At 33.8% G+C, this 25,757-nt stretch overlaps 1 protein-coding gene across 17 annotated transcripts in view; it reads left to right on the forward strand.

The window, feature by feature from the left end:
- The window catches only part of KIF21A (kinesin family member 21A), a 147,857-nt gene that overhangs the window by 107,615 nt on the left and 14,485 nt on the right, over positions 1 to 25,757 (forward strand). For 7 of the 17 annotated variants that reach the window (XM_049102264.1, XM_025455596.3, XM_025455593.3 and 4 more), the window contains 15 exons: positions 2,543 to 2,611; positions 2,706 to 2,920; positions 3,080 to 3,233; positions 3,760 to 3,954; positions 4,411 to 4,512; positions 5,318 to 5,483; positions 5,945 to 5,965; positions 10,436 to 10,496; positions 10,885 to 10,939; positions 13,486 to 13,700; positions 16,127 to 16,234; positions 17,555 to 17,683; positions 19,743 to 19,781; positions 20,426 to 20,440; positions 24,543 to 24,679. In XM_049102264.1, coding sequence (XP_048958221.1) covers positions 2,543 to 2,611; positions 2,706 to 2,920; positions 3,080 to 3,233; positions 3,760 to 3,954; positions 4,411 to 4,512; positions 5,318 to 5,483; positions 5,945 to 5,965; positions 10,436 to 10,496; positions 10,885 to 10,939; positions 13,486 to 13,700; positions 16,127 to 16,234; positions 17,555 to 17,683; positions 19,743 to 19,781; positions 20,426 to 20,440; positions 24,543 to 24,679 — 1,681 coding nt within the window. The remainder of the gene's footprint in view (positions 1 to 2,542; positions 2,612 to 2,705; positions 2,921 to 3,079; positions 3,234 to 3,759; positions 3,955 to 4,410; positions 4,513 to 5,317; positions 5,484 to 5,944; positions 5,966 to 10,435; positions 10,497 to 10,884; positions 10,940 to 13,485; positions 13,701 to 16,126; positions 16,235 to 17,554; positions 17,684 to 19,742; positions 19,782 to 20,425; positions 20,441 to 24,542; positions 24,680 to 25,757) is intronic. The other 10 variants (XM_049102260.1, XM_049102263.1, XM_049102262.1 and 7 more) reach the window with 8 other exon arrangements.

The following is a 25,757-nucleotide window of genomic DNA, read 5'->3' on the forward strand; positions in this document are numbered from 1 at the left end:
TTCTTTTAAACTGTACAATTCAAGCCTTTAGTGTATTCACAGAATTGTGCAACAATCACTACTATCTTATTCCAGAATATTTTTATCACTTCAAAAGGAAACTCCATACCCATTAGCAGTCACTCCCTATTCTTCCCCTTCCCTGGCCCCTGGCAGCCACCCTAGTATCCTTTCTGTCTCCATGGATTTGCCCATGGTAGATGTCCCATAGGAATGGAATATACAATATATAGCCTTTTTTGTCTGGCTTTTTAAATTTAGCATGATGTTTTCAAGGTTTATCTATGTTATTGCATGTACTAGTAGTTTATTCCTTTTCATGACTGTATGGATAGAGCACATTTTGTTTATCTGTTCCTTAATTGATGGATATTTGTATTATTTCCATTTTTGGCTATTTATTTATGTATTTATGTAGAAGTTTTATTTAAATTTCAGGCAGTTAACATACACTGTAATATTAGTTTCAGGTGTACAATATAGTGATTCAACACCTCCATTTTTTTTTAAGATTTTATTTATTTATTCATGAGAGACAGAGAGAGAGAGAGAGAGGCAGAGACACAGGCAGAGGGAGAAGCAGGCTCCATGCAGGGAGTCCGATGTGGGACTTGATCCCAGGTCTCTAGGATCACACTCTGGGCCAAAGGCAGCACTAAACTGCTGAGCCACAGGGCTGCTCAACACTTCCGTTTGACACCTGACACTTGGTGCTCATCATAAGTGCCCTCCTTAATCCCCATCACCTATTTCACCCGTCCCCTCATCCGCCTTGCCTCTGGTATCCAACACTTTGTTCTCTGTCATTAAGAGTCTGTTTCCTGGTTTGTGCCTCTTTCTCTTTTTTACTCTTTGCTCATTTGTTTTGTTTCTTAAACTCTACATGTTACTCAGCCTTAAGAAAGAATGAAATCTTGCCATTTGCCATGATATGGATGGAGCTAGAGAGTATTAAGCTAAGTCAAATAAGTCAGAGAAAGACAAATATCGTATTTATTTTGTTTTTAATTCAGACTTTTGGATGTAGGAATGATTGTCTTACAGTGTACACTACTTATTTCTTTATAACTAATTCATTTGAGATATAGAGGCCAATATTGAAAAACTCACTCCTGGGATGGAACTTTTTAATCTTATTCCACAACATAGGATCATATATGATATATTATTTTATTATAAAGATGTAAGGCTGGCTAATTACATTCAAAGATAACATTCAGACTCCTTGGCCCTTTTACTTATTGCTTTGTGTACATATTTCTAACTTGTTTCTTGTCATATTCATCTTTGAACCCTTTGTATATTCGTATTACACCATACAAAGAATATAAGTCAACTTGACATTTGACTTAGAATAAGAAAACTTAATGTAGTAGTAACAAGTTTCAAACTGTGTGTTAATTTTAATTTTTGGTAGTTTATTCATTTAAAAAGATTTGTTGACTTTGCCTCTATGTCTGTCATTGTTGTAGGCAATGAAGATTATGACAGTGATAAGATGGTCTGTTTCTACCAGAATTCTGATCTGATGACATAAGAATATACATAAACATGAGATGAATGATCTATTTAAATTAGTGATACAAAATATAAAAGGTTATTTGGTATATCTCAGAATTTAAGTCTCAGAAGAGATATTTCTGATTAAGCCCAATTCCTAAGCTTTGTCCAAGATCACAGAGTTGAATAAATGACAGAAGTAGAACTAGGATCTCTGTTCTTTTTCAGTCCAAAATTCTTTCTCAATTATAGTTTTATAAAATGGCTTAAAGGAATTTATAATTAATTTTCCTTATCATATAAAGTACCTAGAAGCAAATTGGTAGGCAATACTGTTTTATTGTTCATTTACTTTACCCAACATAATATTTTTGAAGTTATTATAAAGTGTTAATACAATTAATAGATGTTTTCCCTATATTTAAAACAGTTAATAATTACTGTATATATTGCAAAGTGACTTTCTTGAAAATATTCTAAGCTGTGTTTCTTCCTGTTCATGCCTCAGCTAGCAAAACAAAATGTCTAGCAAAAATAAAATGATATAATATTTATAAAGCATTTAGAAAAGCACTTGTGTATAGTAAGCATTATATAGCATTTGTTTTCTTTCTTTTTTTTAAGAATTTATTTATTTATTCATGAGAGACACAGAGAGAGAGGCAGAGACATAGGCAGAGGGAGAAGCAGGCTTCCTGTGGGGAACCTGTTTTAGGACTCAGTCCCAGGACTCCGGGATCACGACCTGAGCCAAAGGCAGACGCTCAACCACTGAGCCACCCAGGGATCCCTATATAGCATTTCTTAAATAAAAGTATGTCACAGAGATAACTTTGTTTTTTAGAAAATGTATCAGTATGCATTTTTGTTTATTGGAATAAAATATCCTCATCTGTAGTAATGGATGCAAAGTTGTTGTTAGCTCAGATTCTGCTAAGAACTATTATAGTTCCCAATGGGATGGTGGAATATGTTAATGCAGGAGTAGAAAGCATTGTATCTTTCAGTTTACCATTTTAACTTACTCATTATTGTTTTATAGCATCAACTTAGACTTCTGGAGGCCCAAAAAAGAAACCAAGAAGTGGTTCTTCGTCGCAAAACTGAAGAGGCAAGTTAATGATTTGGAGGAAACGTCTGGCTTTGATGTAAATGATCTATTTCTGTAAACTAAGAGAATGAGTCAGTTTCTCTTGCTTTTTCAGGTTACAGCTCTTCGTAGGCAAGTGAGGCCCATGTCAGATAGAGTGGCTGGGAAAGTCACTCGAAAGCTGAGCTCATCTGATACCCCTGTTCAGGACATGGGTTCCACTGCAGCTGCTGTAGAAGCAGATGTATCAAGGGCAGGAGCCCAGCAGAAAATGAGAATTCCTGTGGCAAGAGTCCAGGCCTTACCAACGCCCACAACAAATGGAACCAGGTCAGTACAATTCTTCTATTCCTTCTGACATAATCTTTGTTGCACTATTACTAAATGTTGGACTTCAAAGAAAAACAGCTCGTTATTTGGCAGTGTATAATCAAATAAGCACATGAGTAATTATGCTGGTCTGTTTTTACTGTTTTTATATGATTATAGAAAAAAATATCAGAGGAAAGGATTGACTGGCCGAGTATTTACTTCTAAGACCGCTCGCATGAAGTGGCAGCTTCTTGAGCGCAGAGTCACGGACATCATCATGCAGAAAATGACTATTTCCAATATGGAGGCGGATATGAATAGACTCCTCAAGGTGTGGAAAATAGAAAGTAGATATGCTTTTCCTTCTCTGGCTTTTAATTTTAGTTTTCTGAATTTGAACTCTGGGTGAATTAATACTTAACAATTTTTTCCTTTTTTTTTGTGAGTTTTGATTACATTGTGTGTCATTTAATAGATAAAACATCATTTCATTTTTTTGTTTTGCTTTGTTTTAATTGTGGTAAGAACAGACAGCGTGGGATTGACCCTCTTAACACATTTTTAAGTGTTGTTAACTGTAGGCACAGTGTTGTACAGCAGACTTCTAGAATGTGTTCATCTTGTGTAGCTAAAACTTCATACCCATTGAACAGCACCCCCTCATTGTCCCTCCCCCCCAGTCCCTGGCAACCACCATTTTACTTAGTACATCTATGAGTTTGACTGTTTTAGATACCTCACATAAATGGAATCTTGATATATTTGTACTTCTGTGACTCATTTATTTCACTTAGCATAAAGTTCTTAAGGTTCTGGATGAATAATATTTCTTAAAGTCCAATCTGTTTTCTCAATAGCAACGGGAAGAACTCACAAAAAGACGAGAGAAACTTTCAAAAAGACGAGAAAAGATAGTCAAGGAGAGTGAAGAGGGAGATAAAAATGTGATTAACATCAACGAGGAGATGGAATCATTAACTGCTAATATAGATTACATCAATGACAGTATTTCTGATTGTCAAGCCAACATCATGCAGATGGAAGAAGCAAAGGTTTGTATGTGCAAAAAAATAGTTAATGGCTTAAGGAAGATATTTTCATATTTATCATTAAAAGCACTTTGAATTTTTAGATCAGTTGAATTTTAATATCAATTATATCAATTTTTATTGGTTTAATCTGATTCTTAGGTTTTACATGAATATCACTCCCTGCCTGCTCTCCAGATTTCTTCGTTGATTTGCGATATTATTTAAAATAAAAAATGTCTAAAAATGTATACAATTTATTAATCCACCATGAATTCTTAACTGCTCAAGTATGTTTTTTTCTTTTCAAAGAGCCCAGATGTTTCCTGGAGTAGAGATCTTATTTTACATTTTCAAGAAACAATAAGTTTAGTTAATAAAACTAACCAAGTGCTACCAAATAAATAATGAAATAATAGGCTTTTGCCTCTGAACACATTTGGCTCAAAGTAATGTTCATCATATGTCGGTTTGATGTAGGAAGAAGGAGAAACATTGGATGTTACTGCAGTCATTAATGCTTGCACACTTACAGAAGCCCGATATCTGCTAGATCACTTCTTGTCAATGGGTATCAATAAGGTATGATTAAACTACACTGTAATTGAAAACCTATTTTGATTAGTTCATTTTGTTTATCCTTCTCCAGTGACCCTTTCTTTTGTAATAAGTAAGACTTTTTTATAAATTGAAATGCATTCTTTTATCTTTCTTTAGAGTTAAGAAAAGTCAGCATTATTTAGCTCAATTCCGTTAGTTTGTCATCCATTGTACTCGTGTATTAGAACAGATAAACAACTTAAGAAATAATTCATCTTTTGCTTTAACAAAGGAAAAATGAAAAACCTCTTGGGGTTAGACAAATTTGATATCATAGCTTTGGTTTAATATTGATTCTTTAAAGCTCAAAAAGAATTGGAAAGGAAAAAATACAGTATCACTTCTCTCCTCTTTGTAAATGCATTAACCTGTCAACTATAAAAAACTTACACCTAAATGTTAAAGGTGATAATGATTTCTGACTCACCTTTTTTTTTTTTTTTTTTACCACTTTGGGACTGTGCTAGACCCTTTATTTCATGTTCTCCCACTTACTCTTTACAATGTGCTAGGAAGTAGGTGTTATTCATATCGTTTTGCTTACAAGGAAACTGAATCAAGAAGATAAGGTAATATGCTCAAAGTCACCAGACTAGTAAGTGGAGGAGCTTCAATTAATCAAGGTCTGATGTTAAATTCCATATGTCGTATACATTTGCGTTTTGATACAGATCTTTATGTAATAGAATCTGTTTTGTATGATCTAAGACAATTGTTATTGTTATTATTATTAGTAGTATTATGTTTTGGTGTCATTACAGGGTCTTCTGTTTTGGTGTCATTACAGGGTCTTCAGGCTGCTCAGAAAGAGGCTCAAATTAAAGTACTTGAAGGTCGGCTTAAACAAACTGAAATAACCAGTGCTACACAAAACCAGCTTCTATTCCATATGTTGAAAGAGAAAGCAGAATTAAATCCTGAGCTAGATGCTTTACTAGGCCATGCTTTACAAGGTAATTTGGACTAAATCTCAGTTAAATGAATTGCATGGTAGCTTTGCTCTTTGAGAATGCTATACTATATCTCTTTCCCCTATTGCTTGACTGAATAGATGCTGTATTTACTTATGTAATAATTATTCTTTCTTTAATTTGCATGTATAAATTTGGGGGATGTAATTATTGTCATTCCAACAAATGATTATCAACTTAAAAAGGCTTATTTAACCTTATTAAGCAATTAGTTTTTGTGGATCAACTAAGTTTCTGAATTGGTTATTTAAAATATTAACCAAGTTTCATTACTTTACTCTGCATATCTAACTGCCTTGAAAAATAATAAATGTTTTCTATGGCATCTATTCTATGTATCTTATAAATGGTACATAATCTTGTTTTATGTGGGAGTTCTTAACATTGGATCTGTTTTGATTGGAGTATTGCTTTTTGTTTCCTTTTTGCTGTTATTTACACAGATCTAGATAGCGTACCTTTAGGTAAGTATGTTTAGCTTTCTGTGTACCCTACAGCTGCATGAATTACTAATTGTTCATGTACACTAATTGTGGTACATTTTATGTTTAAAGTTTTTATTGGCAGCCAACTGGTTTTTGCATGATCTTTTTTGAAATATATCCATGACCACAAACATACTAAGTCTTTTGTCCTTCCTATTTAAAAACTATTAGATATTTAAAGAAGTAGGCTTTAGTTAATTTTCTCTTTTATTTTTTGACCTCCAGCTGTGGCTCCAGTTTCATAAGCCCTTCTTTCTCTTTCTTGTAGGAAAAAAATGGAGTATACATTTCTTTTTAGTTTTTAAATATATCTGTTAACTTGCATCTATTGTTTTAACCTCATAATTAACTTTCCTTAGCATATATCTTAGGTATATATTTGTCTTCAGTATATATTTGCTAGATTCTCGGCTATTCTTAATTTTTATAAAATTCAAAACATATATTTTAACTTTATAAATTAAATAAAATTCTTCAGATATTTTATATGAATAGACTGAAACAGTATTTATAATTATAATATTTTTAGATTAGAATGGGCTTTAGAGATCACCAAGTATTGAAATTTTCAACCTTTTTCTCTTGCCACTGTAACATTTACATGAATTATACCCACCCATTAATAATATCTCTGCTCCTGTTAGTGATTATACACATGAAGGACCAGGAGTATCAGGGCAATTTTATTACTTGAGATTTTTCTAAATGATTATTTTGGAGTGGTTTTTATTTAATTAAAATTATTTCAAAATCTTATCTGATTCTAAGTACACAGCTGCCAAAAGTTTTTTAAATGCTGATGAGTAGGGGATCCCTGGGTGGCTCAGTGGTTTAGCGCCTGCCTTTGGCCCAGGGCATGATCCTGGAGTCCTGGGATTGAGTCCCATGTCAGGCTCCCTGCGTGGAGCCTGCTTCTCCCTCTGCTTGTGTCTCTGCCTTTCTCTCTCTCTCTCTCTCTCTCTGTCTCTCATGAATGAATAAATAAAATCTTAAAAAAAATGCTTTTAAGTAAAGGAAAGGACTATAACTGAAAGAGTAAATGTACTTACCTGTATGTGTCATTAGAATTTAAATATAATCTATACATCTGAATTAGTTTTAAATAAGATGTTACACAAATAAAATACATGAGCTATTTGATTTTTTTTGATGTTTATACCACATGTTAATCTCAACATAGTATTTCCTTGAGATCAATTGTATAATATATGTGTGGAAAGGCCACTACTTTTAATCTACTCATGATATAACAAGTACAGGTAGAAAAAGTAGGATTGGTTATATCCTGACCAAGACTGCCCAAGTTCCTGGAGTATAACTAGAATTTTTTTAACATTCCATGTGTTATCAGGCATGTTTCTTCTCCTCTTCTTCTCTCTCCTCCCTCTCCTGCTCCTTGTTTTTTTTCTTTCTGGCCCAACCTATAGTAATAAGTGAATTCTTATTTAAGTCTACTGTCTCTTTTAACTTGGTAGAAAGTGCAAATGTCCTTCTTGATATCCTTTTGTGCAAAAGATATTAAACTGCTAATTTGATGGGTAGTGCTACTTTTTCACAACCTTCAAACAACTTTCATTTATCTACAGCTGAAAAAGGGTCAGAAGCAGAGAGTGGCAACCCATTCAGCTGAGCTAACCTGTGTCTCTATGACTGAAATCTGCGCTAGAGACGGGGGCCATAATCTAGCCCAGAGGTGCTTGGAGGAAAAACATGGAAGGAGAAACAAAATGGAAGTTAGATCGGCAGAAGCTAGAGAACTGTACTTAACTCCTATTGTACCTCAAGCGTTGGGATAAGTGCTAGGATTCAAATAAGATCTAAAATCTTTCTCTCATTGACTTGATGCCTTGCATCAAGTGAGAGACTATGAACAGAGTATGATACATTCAGTGAGGGCAGTGATTGAAATGTATACAGGGAGTTATAGGAACACTGAGTGATGCCACCCAACAAGAATGGAGGAGTTGATAAAAGCTTTTTGGAGGAGATGACATTTGAGCTGGAACACAAAAGAAGAAAAAGAGTTAGCTAGGCAAAGACAAGGTGGAAAGGGAACAGAGAAGAGTCACTCCAGGCAATGACCAAATTAAAACACAGAGACTTAGCCACAATGTTGTGTGCATGGTTGGTGCCCTCAGCAACAAGCACATGGCATAGAACAATGGAACATAAGGCTAGAAGGTGGGCCTTGCTAATATGTGTGTGCTTTTTGTAGCCCTTGAAGATAATCTTTATTATCCTCTTCTTTTTCCCTATGTTAGGGTCCCTAAGATCATACCTATCTTTGGAGACTTGCTATGGGGCTCAGCATATTATTGTATTCATAGCAAGAGTTCATGAGAGCAGTGTAGGAAGGATGCACAGCTGGATCACAAGGGTAAAAAAACCTCACAGATGTAGTCTGGAGGAATCCATGTCCAGTTTTCCTTATGCTCTCTCCCTTCTGTGGGAGATAGAATGATCCTTTCCCTCTGGAAGGAAAATGCAGCAGCATGTGTACAACGTTTATGCCCAGGCAAGTTCATTAGACACTTAGAACCTGAGGAAGCTTAGACCCCTTTTCCTGGGGACTGGTCACGTAGGTGCCATCTACATAGTATGTACCAGGATTCAAGACTCCAGAAGGAAAGCAGAAGCTTAGCATAGACCATGTTATTCTATGGTCTAGGCACAACTATTCTAGGTACAGTACCTTCATAAGTTAACTAATGACAGGGGACGCTCTGAGAATCAAATTTCCAGATGCCAGACAAAGTCCCACTTTGCAAACAGGCCTTTTTAAGGATAGTGGTCTTTGGGCTTCTATGTTAACTCTTTTGTATACACTTTATTTTAATGACTTAAAAAAATAACTTAAAGACTTAAAAATACCTGGTTAACTTCCAGTGAAGTAAGACTGTACAACTTTACACTAAATAAAAATGGACTTTAAGGTATTCAGGAGTTGCAAGTCTCTGCCTTTAGCTTTAATTCTGTGATAAAAAAGGAAGCTGGTAGTGGGCTAGATGTGTATTCTCAGAGTTAACAGGTTAGTAGTGACTGTGGTGCTCAGACTAAGCTCAATCCTGGAGAGGAGTCTGATTTGATGACTTTCTGGGTGGGGGCTTCTATCCTTTTGCCAGGTTGGTTATGTTAAACCATAATTCCTAATTATTTATACATGTATTAGCAGGAGTTTTTACTAAGCACTCTCATGATGTTTAACATACTAACTGGTTTCATACTAACTGGCCTCTACAAGAAAAATACTAGCCATTCTTAGCCCATTTTTATATATGTGAAAATAAAGACTAGTTTCTCATTTCTCTATAATCTCATGTTCAGTATTGTCAAGTCACCTTAGCCCTCAGTTATCCTGTCCGCGAACAAGTCGTCGAGCCTCCCTCTAGTGGTGGGCTTTGAGATACACATTGCCTTCAAGACCATCGTTTTCTTCACTTCAGAAAATAAATTCCCTTTGTATGGGTCCTAGGTAGGCTCCCTTTGCTGCGAAGAAAGAGAGCATCAGAGAAAGGAATTAGTTGTCTGCGATCCACATGTATAAAATAAAAAGTTAAAAGGGAATGAATTATACATATTTTTCATTAATAGATGTCATTTATACTGTCTTTACTTTTGTGGATTCGTTCTATAATAATATGTGTATGTTTTAAAAACCTGCCCTATGTTTGGGGCTCACTGACATTTTAAATAATTTACTTTTGGTGGCTGTTTGATTTACAGACTTCCTACTAGTTTACTTGTTTGCTTTTCCTCCTCTTTTTTTACTCCTCCGTTACAGTTATTCTGAAATAGTGGTAATTTACTTGTATTTATTTATAAAACTGTTGCATGCAAATCTATTGTTTTTGTCTTTTATGTACCTGTGAGTGAGCTGCATGCTGATGTGTAACTTCTAAATACCTTTTACACATGCACACACTCTTACTCTTTACTTGGAAACAAAAATAAAAAAGGAAGATACCTAAGTAAGTTGGCATACTGATTAAAATACAGCAAGTATGTTTATACTTACATAGTTTTTGAATTTGGCTTAGTACATCAAAGGGAGCTCATGCAGCATCTACTTTAATCTTGTACTTTACTCTGTTTTTTCATATATTTGAATGACACGGGATAAATACATTCTCTGAAAAATAGATACAATTATCCATACTCTGATAGATACATGATCTCATTTCCATCCTGTGAATGTTGTTCTTCTGTGTTTTATGATCTGAACTTGTGATTTTCTTACTTTGAATACTTTTTCTCATTTTAGGACACATAATCAGAGGGGTTTCTTAGAAATATTTTTCTACATTTCTATTTGGATTCAGTTACTAAAACCAAACTGCCCATATTGAGATGTTGGGCTGATGATATTAATTATGACATAGGGATTGCAGTCATTCAAATTTTGACATGTGGGTAATACTTCGGTTTCGGACACTTTTTTTTTTTTTTTAGAAAATGTAGAGGATAGTACTGATGAAGAAGCACCTTTAAACAGCCCAGGATCAGAAGGAAGGTAAGAGAGCCTTTAGAAACTTAATAGATTTTACTTGTTTCTGTAATATTTTAATTACTTTTATCTTGCTCCTTCAAAAAATTACCATCAACTAATTTGAATTTTATGGCTAAGTGAATAACATGAGAAACAATATTATGGAAGCCAAACTAAGTCATACTTAACCACCACAAATTTTTTTTTCCACCACAAATTTTAAAATAAAAATACCAAGATATTTAAGGAAAAAAATGAATTATTTTTTAATTAGTTCATTTTGTTTTTAAATGTTGTCTTTTCTTCCCCATAAATATATAAGGTGTTTTCTATAGTTATAAACATAGAAGACATCCAGTTTTCTATAATAACTTCCCTTTTAATCTGTGATTAATTACTTATTTGTGTATAGCACGCTGTCTTCAGATCTTATGAAACTTTGTGGTGAAGTGAAACCTAAAAGCAAGGTAAGGAGAATTGAAAAGAGCAGGTAAGCACCCTTTCCCACTGTTTTTGTTATCACTATTAAACACAGATTTCAGGGCCACCTGGGTGGCTCAGTTGGTTAAGATTTTGGCTCAGGTCATGATCTCAGAGTTGTGAGATTGAGCCTCCTGTCTGGCTCAATAAACAAATAAACAAATGCCTCAGACCCTTAGTAAGTTAATAAATTGGCATACTTTAACAGAGCTCCCATGTGTAAGAAATTTAGTTCTATAATTATCATATTCTCCTTTGAAAAAAATTATATTGAAACATTTCTGCTTTGTGGAGCTTGTGTTTTACTGCATTATTGTACTTTTTCCCTGGAAAAGATATAATTGTGGAGATCAATTATTTTTTTTTTCCAAATTTTTCCTAAAAGTTTTATCACCCATTAAGGAAGTTATATGCTAATTTATTAAAGTCACCTAAATTTCCTAACAATAAAAGATATTGTAGATCCTATAGTGGCATATAGCATGAATTTGCAAAATTTGTAAATTGGCAGGAAACTTTTGAAATTGTAACATTCTAGTATGTTCTTAAGTGTTTCATATTTATTTTGTTAAATTAGTATCCTGAGGAGGTTTGAATAATAAGCCAACTCTTAATCATCATGATATATTAAAAATTAGTGAGGCTATAATGCATATTTGTTAGAAAAACATTGGTGACACATGCTGTTAAATGCGTAAGATACACATGGTCTGTTTCAGATTGAATAGCATTTGATAATAGATGAATTAACTAACCATCTTAAGATGTTTAAAAACCTAGTAGTGCTTAGTAAATATTTGTTAAGTGAATGGAAAGAATCAGAACCGGAAAGAATAACCTTGTGCATATGGATTCAGACAAATTGAAGGCTCATAGTGAATAGGTACTGTAAATGAGTAATTTGGCTGTAGAATAATGAGGAGAGGTCATTGTGATTACCTGGACAGGACATGCTTCATCTAAGCAAATAACCACCACTTAGCTCTTGCTCATATTTGCCACAAGGAGTTATAGGCCTGAGATTATTAGGTCTTCTGTTTGTTTTCAAAGAAGCTGTAAATAAAGATTTTTGTGTAGGATTTCCTGATCTTTAAAACACTGGTCAAGCCAATCAAAAAACATATCCAGACTGTATGTATGATCCTTGAACTACTGGCTTTGCAACACGTGGTTGGTATTTTATTATTCTAAGAGGCTAAGCAGAAGTTACCCAAACTCAAAGAAAACATCCTAGTATGGTTTGGATCCCATCTTAAGTCCAGGAGGGAATCTATTATGGTCCTGAAAGTCTTTCAGGCCCTATGAGAGTCTACTTATTCATACCCTGCTGGGATGCCAGAGAGAGGTGTGAAGTGTGGCCCTAAAGGTCATCTCTTTAAGCAACTGATGTGATTAGGAATTCCTAAGGAAATGATTCCTCTCTGCCTTGGACTAGTGGCAGTGACGAGAACTGATGATATAAAAAACTGGTTGGAGGGCTTACTTTTCTCAGAAATTTTCTGAGTTAATACTTTTGATCTGCAAAGATACCTGGAAGGATCTCATATCATATATTTTTTATCACTGAAAGAGTAAAATTGACTCTTTACGTTAAATAGGTATGTACCAGCATTATGCTAAGTACAGGGGATATAAAGTTGAATAAAACAAGTGTGTTAGTTAGCTCTTTAGAGGCTTATCATCTGGTAAACACTGTGATTATCCTTTAATATCTTAGTGATAATAACAACTGAGCAAAAACAGCGTAGTCAGTTTTCAAGAGTAAGGAAAGGAATGTATATAGTGAGTTTAGATTCTAGGAAAATAACCTTCCCCTACTTTACTGTGCCACCAAGAGCTGGTGCAGGCTGGTGTTGATTTATCTAGCAGGCATGTTAAAAACACAGCTAAGGCATCAGGAAAACAAAGTCACAACTAAGAAGCAGATTTAAAAAGTAAAATTTTTAAAAATATAAAATTTTAAAAATATAAAATTTTGATATCAAAATAAAATTTAAAACTAAAAATGATATTAAATAAAGCATTTAAACATAAGAAAAATCAGAATTTAGTTGAGCTTACCTGCAGTTAACTTTTGGTTTCATTTCTTTCTTTTTTACAAAAATTCTTTGTTGAGGGAGCTGGCCACGAGTGGCAGGGTAGCACAGTCATATTGGTGACAAGTTGCTTGTTTTTGAATCTGACTTTGCCACTTGCTAGTTGTGAGACTTTGGGTAAATTACTTTCTCTGTGCCTTAGTTTCCTCATTTGTGAATTTTGATAATGGTAGTATATGCTAATATAATAAAGTGTTTGAACAATGTCTGGCATACAATAAATACAACATAAATGTTGGCTATTACTATGGCATTTAAAGGTCTTATCTGGCTATAGCTCTGGCTTGTCACTATCTTACATGCTATGTTTGACACACTTGCTAGGAAATGACATGCTAAATGTTTTTACCTATTTCAAACTAATATTAAATCTCTTTTCCCTAATCCTCTCTGCAAAAGTTTGCTCCTGATTGCTTTTCCTTCCATTCTCTGACTAGGCCCGAAGGAGAACCACCACTCAAATGGAATTGCTGTATGCAGATAGCAGTGAACTAGCTTCAGACACTAGTACAGGAGATGCCTCCTTGCCTGGCCCTCTTACACCTGTTGCAGAAGGGCAAGAGATTGGAATGAATACAGAGACAAGTGGTACTTCTGCTAGGGAAAAAGAGCTCCCTCCCCCATCTGGCTTCCCTTCTAAGATAGGCAGCATGTAAGTCTGGCCCAGCTACACTAACTTCCTTTCTTTTGGCTTTTCTTTTTTGTTTACTTTCTCTTTTTTTTGTTTTTTATATGCATGTTGCTAATTTCTTATTTCTATTTTTAAAAATTATGTAAATAAGATCCCTGGTTTTCAAAGGAATTTGTTAGGTATTTTCTCCCCTAATTTTTTTGACATTTGAAGTCATTTAAGATGAGATATTCTTTGTTCAATTGTATTGCTTGTTTTCTAAGTTTTAGGATCATTCTTAAGGGTTGTAATTTTCATAAAGGCGGAGTTAAAAATTACAGACAAAATTTATTTAGAAACACCTAAAATCAGGTAGTTATATCTATAAAACCATTATATAAAACAGAAGCTTTAAAGTCTCAAATTTGCTCTAAATTAATGTACGTCCTAGTTCTAAGAGTCTGGTAAGGATAGCAAACCTTTGCCAATAACCCTATAAAGAAAATGAAATATCAATTACAAACTTAATCATTTTAAGCTTTCCTTATTTTTTGCCTTAAAGCACATTGCATTGCATGTCTGGGAATAGAGTATGCACAACATATTTTTATTGATATTATCAAAGATTTGAAGGAGGAAATATTCTCCCATTTATGATACTCTCCCATTTATGATAATATGAACAAAAAACGTTCTGTTCAAAACAAAACTTATTTAGAATTTTCACTACTGTCTTGAGGACAAAGATTTCTCTACCAAGCTAGTATGTGTGTGTATGCTATGTGTGTTTGTGTATTTTGATAGTTATGTTAAAATCAGATCAGTCATTCACTAGTAAAGATTTTTAATGACATTTTTTCAAAGTAACCCTTGCATATGATCTAGCAAATGATTTATAGAATGAATACTTTACTGCACTGAGGACTATTGCCCAAAAAAATGGCACATATTATATGACTCTACAAATAATAAAATATAACAAACTTTCCCCTTTTGAGTATCTTTTTCCCATAACTTCCTTCTTTAAAAAAATTTTTTTAAAACCTCTTTCATTTTATGAAGATATTTCTGTCATCTTCCATTCACTAAGCACATCTGCTATCTTTAGATCCAAATTTAATTTTAATGATGGCAACTTGCTTGCATGTGCTTGATGTAGCCTATGCAATTAACTAAATTAACTATTGGATTTGCTGATAGATTGCTAACCAGTATAGCTAATGGCTTCAGTGCTTTTTTGATAAGATGACTGTTGAAGAAATGCTTTTGGTGAAGGTAGTAATATAAACAGAACAGACTTTAGTAACAGATTTAAATAGAGACTTTTGGAACTTCAAGACTAAATCTATGGCCTGGAAACCAGATTCAGGTAATACCTTCCTTTTGCCCTCCTCTATTTTCATTCTTAAAGTGTATCCTTTTTGACAGGTTGTAGAATATATGTTTTGGACTCTTACTTCACATGATCTATTTTCAGGTTTTAATAAATTCAAATGCTTGTGTCATTCTATAAAAATTTAAGTTGGACATGTTTGGTGTGGTAACTCTTAAGAAGTCATTACTGCGGACTTACTGCACGATGTAAAATAATTTACTCAGGTGGCCCCTATGATAAATAAATGAATAAATAGATGAAGGATTTTTAAAATGTGATTTCTTTTGATTAGAAAAGTCAGACGCATAAAGTTTAAATATTTAGTTTTCACTTTCAAATAGGAATCATGTAAACCCACTCTGGTAATCTTGCCTTCTAATTCCTTTTTTTTATGAATATAACTAGCCAATGATAGGAAAAAATTCATTTTTGAATCAAAATTCATTACTACTATACACAAAAATAATAGTTTTAAATTGTGTTTTTTTAAATTGTTAATTACATAGTGACTATTTGACATTTAAAGGTTACAATAAGAATGTTTTTGTTACTACAATTTATGTAGTTAAAAAAATAATAAAATAAAATTTATGTAGTTATTAATATCTAAATACTAGTTAGGTTAAATTATTGTGTGTTATTTGTGTGTCTGTGTGATTACCTATAGTACTATTTTTGACTATGTCTACATATTCGTTAAATCTTATTGTTTCTAACAATTCTTATATTTTTATTCTTGTAAGACTGTAAAGATGAGTTTTTTCAACTGAAACAATTCTAATCAACCTAATCACTTATGTTTAAAATAAACTTAATTTGAACTATTTGGCGGTGTAGCATTGATATTTACATTCAAAGATAATAGGTTTGCTTATATTTAATAAGATTGCCAATTTATAAGTTAAATATATAGATGTCAACTTCCATCAACTAATTACTCAGATAATATATTCCCATCCTATTTTTGTATTTTGTTCCCAGTAATACTTTCTCAAGTTCCAGTTATTAATATGTTAAAAATTTTAGGTTGAGTACCTGCCAAACAATGTATATATTTAAAATTTGATGATTAAGGAGTCTTTTTCTATTTTAGTTCCAGACAGTCATCTCTATCAGAAAAAAAAATGCCAGAGCCTTCCCCTATAACCAGGAGAAAAGCATATGAGAAAGCAGAAAAATCAAAGGCCAAGGAACAAAAACAGTAAGTTACCCATACTTTTTATCAACTAGATTGCATAAAATGTCTGCTGTACATAAATGCTAAAGGATAACAGTGAAGCTATTTTCCATATGTAGGCTGGCTCTTTGGTTATGACAGATTTGACTAATAGACCATCAAGTTAGCTGTTGGCTTGGCTAAATGTTTCTTGGTCACACACACACCTGGAAAAATATTTGAACATTTGCCCCTAATCATGTTCTCTTATTTATTTTTCTATTATTTGTGCATATCATTGTAAAAATTTATATACACTTGAGATGAACTGTGTCTGTATTTCAGGTGGTCTTCTAGAAAAATTTGAAATTAATTTGACTGTTAAAACTGACATCGACTTTACCTCTTTAGAGTAGCTGACAAAAAACAAGTGTTAGTCATAGGGTGTATTAGTTGTGCCATTTTCTTGCTGTTCTTTTATACTTAAATTGTTTTTCTGCTGAAATCTGTTAAAACTATTTGTGTGTTTTGTGAGGGTTATTTACTTAACAGTACATAGTATAATCTGATGATCCACTTAACTGGACATTTTAAAATTGCAACATTGCAACATGGAGAAAGTTGAATGAATGGGTGAGAGCCACTGTCCCCTCTCTACCCTGTGGCACACTCACTCCCCCTCATGTCACCTGAGGTGCTGCATGTGGCAAGTATCAGTGCCGGTCTACATTTAAATATTAGTAAAGCTTATTTTTTTTTTAACATAAAAATAAGCAAAAAGGAGTTTCATTATGTTTTCTGTGCCCAAGTGGACAATCTTATAACATCCTCTCCCCCATGACAACACACTTTACTTTGACCACTGGTTTGGCTGACTTGAGTGTCATGGAAATTATCCTTCTAATCATCCTTGCTTCCTCTATTTAAAGATATAATTTACCTGTTTTTACTGGATTGAATGTCTGAAGGATAATTGGGGGGTGGGGAATGGAGCAAATAAGTAATAACATAAAAGTGAGTGAATCCTTGAAAAAACAAATCGCTCTTAAATACTGTGCCTCTCTTTCTCCATCTGTCAAGCGAGTAACTTGGTTTTAACTCTAAAATTGTATAATTTTAAATTTGACTTGCTTTATTTGTAATGGCTTTAGATTTCAGCAGATAGAACTTTTTCTTTAGTGCCATCTTGTGGGCAATGTGACAAAATCCAGTGGAAAAGTTTTTTTTTTTTTTTTTTTTTTTTTAAACTAGGATGGAAGGAATTCTTTAATGAAAAGCTTTTTTAAAAAAGCATGTTTCTTATAACATTTCTAACAAATCATAACCAATTAAAGCCACCTATTTAATGTTCTTTTTTTCTTGTAGCTCAGATTCTGGAACCTCAGAGGCTAGTCTTTCACCTCCTTCCTCCCCACCAAGCCGACCCCGTAATGAACTGAATGTTTTTAACCGTCTTACTGTTTCTCAGGGAAACACATCAGTTCAGCAGGATAAGTAAGTCTTTATGGAAAAGAGCCCCTCTACTTATTACAGTTTTCTGAACCTTTAAATACAGCCTGTAGAAAACGTTTAGCCATCTCTTTGTGTGGGAGATGAAATCTGATGTGTTTGCCATATTTGATGTGTTTTTCCAATGGGAAATGAACCATCTAGAAAAGATTAGAGAAAATTATTTTCCTGCTGAACATTATTCCCTGTTGTAGATTTGCATTGCTCTACTTTCAGCACTTGTCTTGCCTTTTCTAAGTAAATTAGAATTGAAATATCTTTGAGACCACTTGAAATTTAAATTTCTTGGGATTCTTCAGCCTCTCTGAGCCCACAAAAGCCTCTAATCCAGATAGACTGAGTTGAAAAGAGGCAAATTATTTTACTTTCCATGCATATTATAGCTTGCAGAGACCATTGTTACCATTTGGTTGTTTGACAGAAATCCATCACAAAACTTCAGTGATAAAATAAAATAATAAAAGACAGTTCCTTTATGGGTAGTGGGGATTAGGACTGAGGGTGGTTTGTAGAGGAAGAAAAGTTGGAGGGGTGTGAAAAGTATAATTTGCACTAAATTTGAAATGAAAAAGTATTCCCATATTGAGCCAGAATCTCTCTTGCAAGAATTTGATACTAACAATGCTGTCATAAGATATTGATAACTCTGACTTGTCTGCTTTGATTTTGAATGGTAACACTGTAGATGTATGTACTTCATATCTAGTCTCCCACCACTATTATTTGTTTTCTATGCTATAATCTCCCTGTGTATATCAACAATTTCTGAGATTCCTAGGATTGCTGTTTAAGATTTGTCTGTCAGGTTTAGATCATGCTAGATGGCTCTGTAGACTTAGAGAAGCACACATTTTGAAATAATTTTTAATCTGCTTAATTTATAGATAAAGTTATTGATTAGATTTTAATATAGTTTAATCAGTACGTGACATGTCCTTATCTAGGTAGATAAATTTTTTGTGTTATTGAAAAAATCTCTGCCTCCCATTTAGTTGAGAAGAATAGAACATTAGCAATGTCTTTGGGAAGTCTATTTTCACTAGTGATATGAAGAGTTAGTAAATTTTGTCTGCCTTATATTCAAAGGCATAATAAAATTTTCTGTCAGTCTTTTGATAATCTTGACAATCTAGTCATAGTTTTATATTTTCTACTGACATATTTTATAAGCTACCAGTAATTTGACTCTGTTGTCATCTTTGTAAGCTAAAACTCAGAATAACTGACTACACTTTCAGAGACTCACCTACCTTTTGAATCATTTTCTTTTGGGCTGTTTTTTGAGACTAGCATATCTCAGCTAGAAAAAGATCCCACACATTGTTTCTGGTTATATTCCATGTCAGCATTCACTCTGTCCTCCTTCTCCCAAGCCTATTGCACAAACTGAGTAGATTTTTCATAATAACCAGACTTATTGCCAGTCTTGGAGGTTTCAGGGTAGAACTGACAGGAGTGGCTCACCTATTTTTAAAGTCCTGTATTACTGAGGGATTCCCTTGTTAGGAGAACTTCATATTTATGAGATAAGTTAAAATCAAAGGTTATTGCATTTTAGGTAATTTGCTTTGCATGCAAACATAAAATGTATCTGTGCAACTTCACATTAGAATCTAAATCCAAGTAATTATCAAGATGGATAAAATTCATTAGTAGCTGTTTAAATAAGAAACATTTTCTAGGACTAATCAAATTAAATAGAAAGAATCTTGAAGTGATGTATTTTACTTACTTGATATTGTTCCGCTACAGGGCTTAAATTTTAGAAATGAGGATTGATAGGTTTTCTGTGGATGAGTAAAAGAAAGTTTTTATCCTCAAAGTCTTAGGAGAAAACATAAGAATCAAATATTTTACCAGATGTTACTGTACATTGAATTTGCAGATATCCAGTACAGATAGAAAAGCAAGGCATTCACCACTATAAAGGAAATGTTTGCTGTATTTCTATAATTCATACTGTTGGTTTTCAGTTCAGTCTCAGTGTCTTTACCTGTTGACTTCAGTGTTCTTTCTCCTCATAATTCTAACTCTTTCACTGTAGGTCTGATGAAAGTGATTCCTCTCTGTCGGAGGTACACAGGTACTTTCTTTCTATCTTTCCTACATTCTGGCATTTCATTGATGTTCTAAAATACCTTCCTAGAAACTATAGGCATATCTTACTTTTGGATGCATAACTTGTGTACCATATAAACACACTAATATTTTTAAACATATTAATTTTAATATGTTTTGTCATACCTTTTAGACAAAGTAGCAGCAAACTTGTTTGTTTTCGGTCTATAACCTAAATCTTTTATTTCAAAGAAATTAAATACTATGAATATTGATTTTGTTGTTCCTTAGCAATTATATGTTTTCAATCCTTCAACGTGTGAGAGGTAAATAAGGTATTTTTGTTGTTGTTGTTGGTTTGGAGATTATAAATAAAAAGTTTTGGAAGGTTTTGTGAACCTGAAAAAAAGATATGCTCGGGGGGAAAGACTATGGTACCAAAAATATGAGAAAAAATTGAAAGTAAAGGAGTTTTTCTAAAATAATAAATATTTTTTTGCTGATAGATGCTGTTTAAAAAATAACAGTGTTGAATTTTTCCATGTTAAATTGGGCTTTTTGGACTCTTAATTTCTCTCTTTCTATCATTTCCTCTTTCCACTTATCATTTTGTCTCCTCTCTTTTTTGCACTTGTTTCCACTGTATATGGCCATTTTGCTGATCATCAGTAGATCCTCCAGAAGGTAGGCAGAGGAAATTAATCTCATTTACAGTATTACAAGACTTTACTGATTTGTGTGGAACAAAAATAAGCAGACCAGTTTGATATACAACTTTGCAATATTAAACTTTAACTATTTTCAAGTTGATTTCTGTAGTCGGAATGTGAATAGGTTAATTCTGATATTGAAAGAAATGTCATGGATGTATATTTTCAGTTTCTCTATTTTTAAAAAATTATCTTGGTGTAAGATAATCCCTATGAAATATTAGTGCTAATATTGTGAGTACTAGAGAGCACTTTTCAGTATCTTAGTAAAATACTATATTTAATGTCGGTATTATTTTTCTTCAGAAGTCTGAAATAAATGATATTAAAACATATAAAAATGTAAAAGAGGCATCTTATAGTGGCAGTGCCATATATAAGTCACTGGAGGCAAGTACTCACTTTTGTAATATTATACAGCCTTTGACATGACAGACTGTTATGTCTTAGACTGTTAACATGAATTTTTTCTTTATAACCAGCTTATTGGAATATACATACATATTTTCTGTTTGAGAAGTAACAGTAGCTGTTGATTGTGCATTAGATCACCCTTTTGAACATTTGAAGCTATAGTTCTAATTCTATGGCTTCAGTTCATAGATGTGACCTCACATAAATAAGATTTCAAAATGGAGATTCAGACTTATAGGGGAGGTTTTGCTTCCATTTCAATTTTGATTGGCTAACTTCTTAGATTACAAATAAATTACTGAACATTAATTTCAAGAATCTCACTTTGACACATGTATACAAATAATACTTTGACTGTAATTACATATCCAGTGATAACAATTCCTGGTGTTATTTCTAGTGATGATGAACAACCTTCACTTTTTGAAATCATTATCAATAGAGCCTGAAAATAAAGTTTGTTTGTTTTTAGTCCTGAGCTTAAATTTACCTCCTAGCATTTCTGTTCATCAGCCCTCTTGAGCTCTACCAGAATTAATCTTCAGGTATTAATTAATTGAATTAATCCATACACCTCTTTTTGTGTGTATATGACAGTTGTTTAAATACTCAGCCTTTAACCTGCTTTTGTATCCTCTCTTCAGTGAGTATATTCTTAACAGCTCAGTAGGTTTAGTTTCATCATCTCCTTATGTAATGTAGTCTACAGGTCCTTCATTCTGCTTCCACTGCTTTGAGAAGTCTCCAATTTTTCAGTGTTCTTAAAATCTAGCATCTAGAACTCAACCTCCTTCCAACCTCCTCCCGTAATAGTAGCTCTATTACATTCTTTCTCCTGAAATATTTACTTCTCTTGAACTAGTTATTGAAAGTGTTGGTCGAGGAACCATAAATTGTTGATTCATTGATCTTGTATTCAATTAAAAAAATCTCTTTAGCTATCTATGTATTTATTCATTTCAATTTACTTAAACTAAGCCCAGAAAATAATTTGGTCATTTCTCCTACCCTCCCCACCCTCTACCTCTGGCAATTACCAGTCTGTTCTCTATATCTATGAGCTTTTATTTTTTAATACACATTTTTTTAGATTGCATATATAAAGGAAATCATGGCATTTATCTTTCTCTGTCTTATTTCACTTAGCATAATGACCTCTTTGGATTTTTATTTGTTTGTTTATTTATTTTTAAAGATTTTATTTATTTATTCATGAGAGAGACACACACAGAGGCAGAGACACAGGCAGAGGGAGAAGCAGGCTCCATGCATGGAGCCTGACATGGGACTCAATCCCGGGTCTCCAGGATCATGCCCCGGGCCAAAGGCAACGCTAAACCTCTGGGCCACCGGGGCTGCCCCTTCTTTGGCTTTTTAAATCTAGGCTGCTCTTAAATCTTTTCCTACTTGGAGCATTCTGTTCTAACTTCTACCTAAATTTTATCTTTAAATTGTATCTGATGATTATTTTAATGTTAAGTAGGTACTTAAATAAATTTTGTCGTTTTCCTAGACAATACAATACAGTATCCAGCTCTTTAATATATCAGTTTAATAAATATACCATCTCTCTTCAGTGCTAGGGAAACACTGACTTCCAAATTGATAGGAACATTGACTCCTTAGGTGTGCCTCCTCAGCCACTGATGGAACTACCTAACTACAATAGTTCTGTACTTACCTACCATATCTACAAGGATACCATTTGAAAGGCTCATTGTATGGACCTTTTTGAAGTCAGCGTGTATTGTGAATATGACATTCCCCTAATTTGCTATTAACCGTACAAAGAACTGCCCCTGTGACATTAGTCTTCTCTTTTACTGATGAGCATTTATTTTTAAGTGTTTATAATAATTTGTAAATATTTTCCTTTGTGAGACTCAATAGGAAGTTTTGCCCATCTGTACTTTCTGAAATCCACTATTTCCCCTCTGCTTTTTGGAAATTTGGGTCTACATGTTTTGCTCCCTTTATCAATTTTAGTGTACCAACAATGATTTTTGCCTCTACAATGGTGTATCCTTTTAAAACCCTGTGATATAATGACTTAAAAACAGAAATACTTGTATTCATTGTATTAGTCTCTATTGTCATTTCTAACTTATCTTGGGCTTGCATTTCTTCTTAATCATTTCTGCCCATTGCATCTTGAAGACTGTTCTCTTTCACTAAGGAGATGGAAGGGTACTTGGGTGGCTCAGTTGGTTAAGTGTCCAATTATTCATTTTTGGCTCAGGTCGTGATCTCATGGTTGTGAGATTGAGCCCCGCATTGGGCTCCATGCTGGGTGTGGAGCCTGCTTAAAATTCTTCCTCTCCCTCTCCCTGTGCCCCCCACCAAAGAAGATGGAAACAGTTTTATTTTATCTCTGTTATTTGTTTTAATATTATTGCCATCTGTCTTATACAATGGATACATATCAACATAATAATTTTTCTTCCTGGGATCCCTGGGTGGTGCAGCGGTTTAGCGCCTGCCTTTGGCCCGGGGCGTGATCCTGGAGACCCGGGATCGAATCCCACGTCGGGCTCCCGGTGCATGGAGCCTGCTTCTCCCTCTGCCTATGTCTCTGCCTCTCTCTCTCTCTGTGTGACTATCATAAATAAATAAAAATTAAAAAAATAATTTTTCTTCCTGCTCTGAGCAGACACATTAATTTATATATTTATCATATAATTCACTCTCATCTTTAGTCTTCTCGACACAACTATTTCAATTCAGATTCTGTCTTAAACTCCTTTAGAAGATAGGGACAATATTTTGATAAACTTTATGTTTCCATAGTATGTAGTCTAATGGCATAAAGCAGAAACACTGGAAATAATTAAACTTATAAGAAAGCTCCCTAAAAAGTCTGTACTTTTAAAGTTTCATTCTTTTTTTTTTTTTTTAAATCTTCTTTGAGACTGTTAGAGTTTTTTTCTTTAATTTTTTTTTTATAGTTTTGGGCCATTTTCCCTTTAGAATTTCTGCATAGGCGGTCATCACTGTCTTTTTCAAATTCATTTGAAATTTATTTTTTTTAGTATTTTAGGTTATATGTGTTATATTTCCTCCAGAATATTTTTTTAAAGATTTTTAAATTTATCTATTCATGAGAGACATAGAGAGAAAGAGAGGCAGAGACACAGGCAGAGGGAGAAGCAGACTCCATGAAGGGAGCCTGACATGGAACTCGATTCCAGGTCTCCAGGATCACGCCCTGGGCCAAAGGCAGCGCCAAACTGCTGAGCCACATGGGCTGCCCCAGAATATTCTTTTTGACATAGAGTCACATTCCAGCCTGACAGAGTTACATCCTCCAGTTATCCATCATTTATCCTTTCTTATTTGTTGCAATTCACTATACTTAAACAGCTCCCAATATTGCTTCATTAAACTTTGAAAAGAAGAACTTGTTAGTAAGAAGGTCCATAAACCATAGGTTTTGCTCTTGGTAGAATGCAGCTGCTGGCTGATGCCTTAATTAGTTGATGCACTCCATCACCACTATCACTATTTCACACTTTGTCTCTATGTCCTTTTCCTTTAAAAAGAGGCAAAGGAGCAGTCTGAATTTTCTTGTTAATTACTTAGAAAGACTTCTTAAAGTCAGGGGAAAATAAAATTAGTCCCATGATATAGCTACTGAAGTGAATCTTGTTTCTCCCCCATCTCAGGGGCATAATCAACCCATTTCCTGCCTCAAAAGGAATCAGAACTTCTCCACTGCAGTGTATTCACATAGCTGAAGGACACACAAAAGCTGTGCTCTGTGTCGATTCTACTGATGATCTCCTCTTCACTGGATCAAAAGGTGCCAGTAGTTGTTTCATGTGGATAGTTAACAGATTTTTTTTTTAATAAAAAAATGATTACATTTTAACAGGCTTTAAAACAGTCAAAGTGCTTAAGACACACATAAGAACCTGAGAGATAATCTGGTTCAACCCCTGAGTTATATAAAATCATCACATAGCTGGGAAGAAAGTCAAACCTCTACTGATGTCATGTGAATAGGATGTGGAGAGAATACATTTCCCTTCAGTAATTGAGCACTTAATGCACGCAAGGCCCTGAGCTTATAATGCAGGTTATATAAAAATGGGTAAAGGGTCATTACAATGTACATTGTAGTAAAGAGAATAAGATGGGTAGCAACCACCTTTCTTGAGCACTTAACTATATGTCAGAGACTATGTTAAACACTATATAAATTACATCTCAATGAATTCTCATGGTAACTCTGATGAGATACATGTTGCATCTTAACTTTACAGGTGAATAAACTGAGGATTCAAAAAATGAAATAATTTTCCCAGGTGAACATAGTAGTAAGTGGAAGAACCAGCATTGGAAACCCATGTCTACTTATCTCCAAACCTGCACTCTTAACCCCTTTGATATAATTACAGGCAACTAGAAATCAAGTATAAATGCTTTATATGGTTAAGGACTAAGAGTTTGGGGGTTTCAGAAAAGGGAGAGGTTATGCCAACCTGTGAGAAATAAGAAAGGCTTTGACATGGAAGCATTTAGGATAAACCTTACAGAATAGTTTGGATATTGACAGGAAACAATTGACAACCAAGATTATAGAAAAATAGAAGCAGAGACATAGAGGTAAAAATGGAGTCTGTTTGAAACTAAATCCAATTGGGTTGAATTGTAGAATATAGTTGACCCTTGAACGACATGGGAATTAGGAGTTCTGACCCCTGCAAAGTCGAAAATCTGCATATAATTTTTGACTCCCCCAAAGTAAACTACTAATAGCTTTCTGTGGACCAAAGCCTTACCAATAATATGAATAGTTGATTAACACATATTTTGTATGTTAATATGTATTATATACTGTATTCTTATAATAAAGTAAGCTAGAGAAAAGAAAAATG

The sequence above is a fragment of the Canis lupus genome, chromosome 27 (assembly GCF_003254725.2).
Source record: "Canis lupus dingo isolate Sandy chromosome 27, ASM325472v2, whole genome shotgun sequence".
In the NCBI taxonomy this organism is placed as follows: domain Eukaryota; kingdom Metazoa; phylum Chordata; class Mammalia; order Carnivora; family Canidae; genus Canis; species Canis lupus.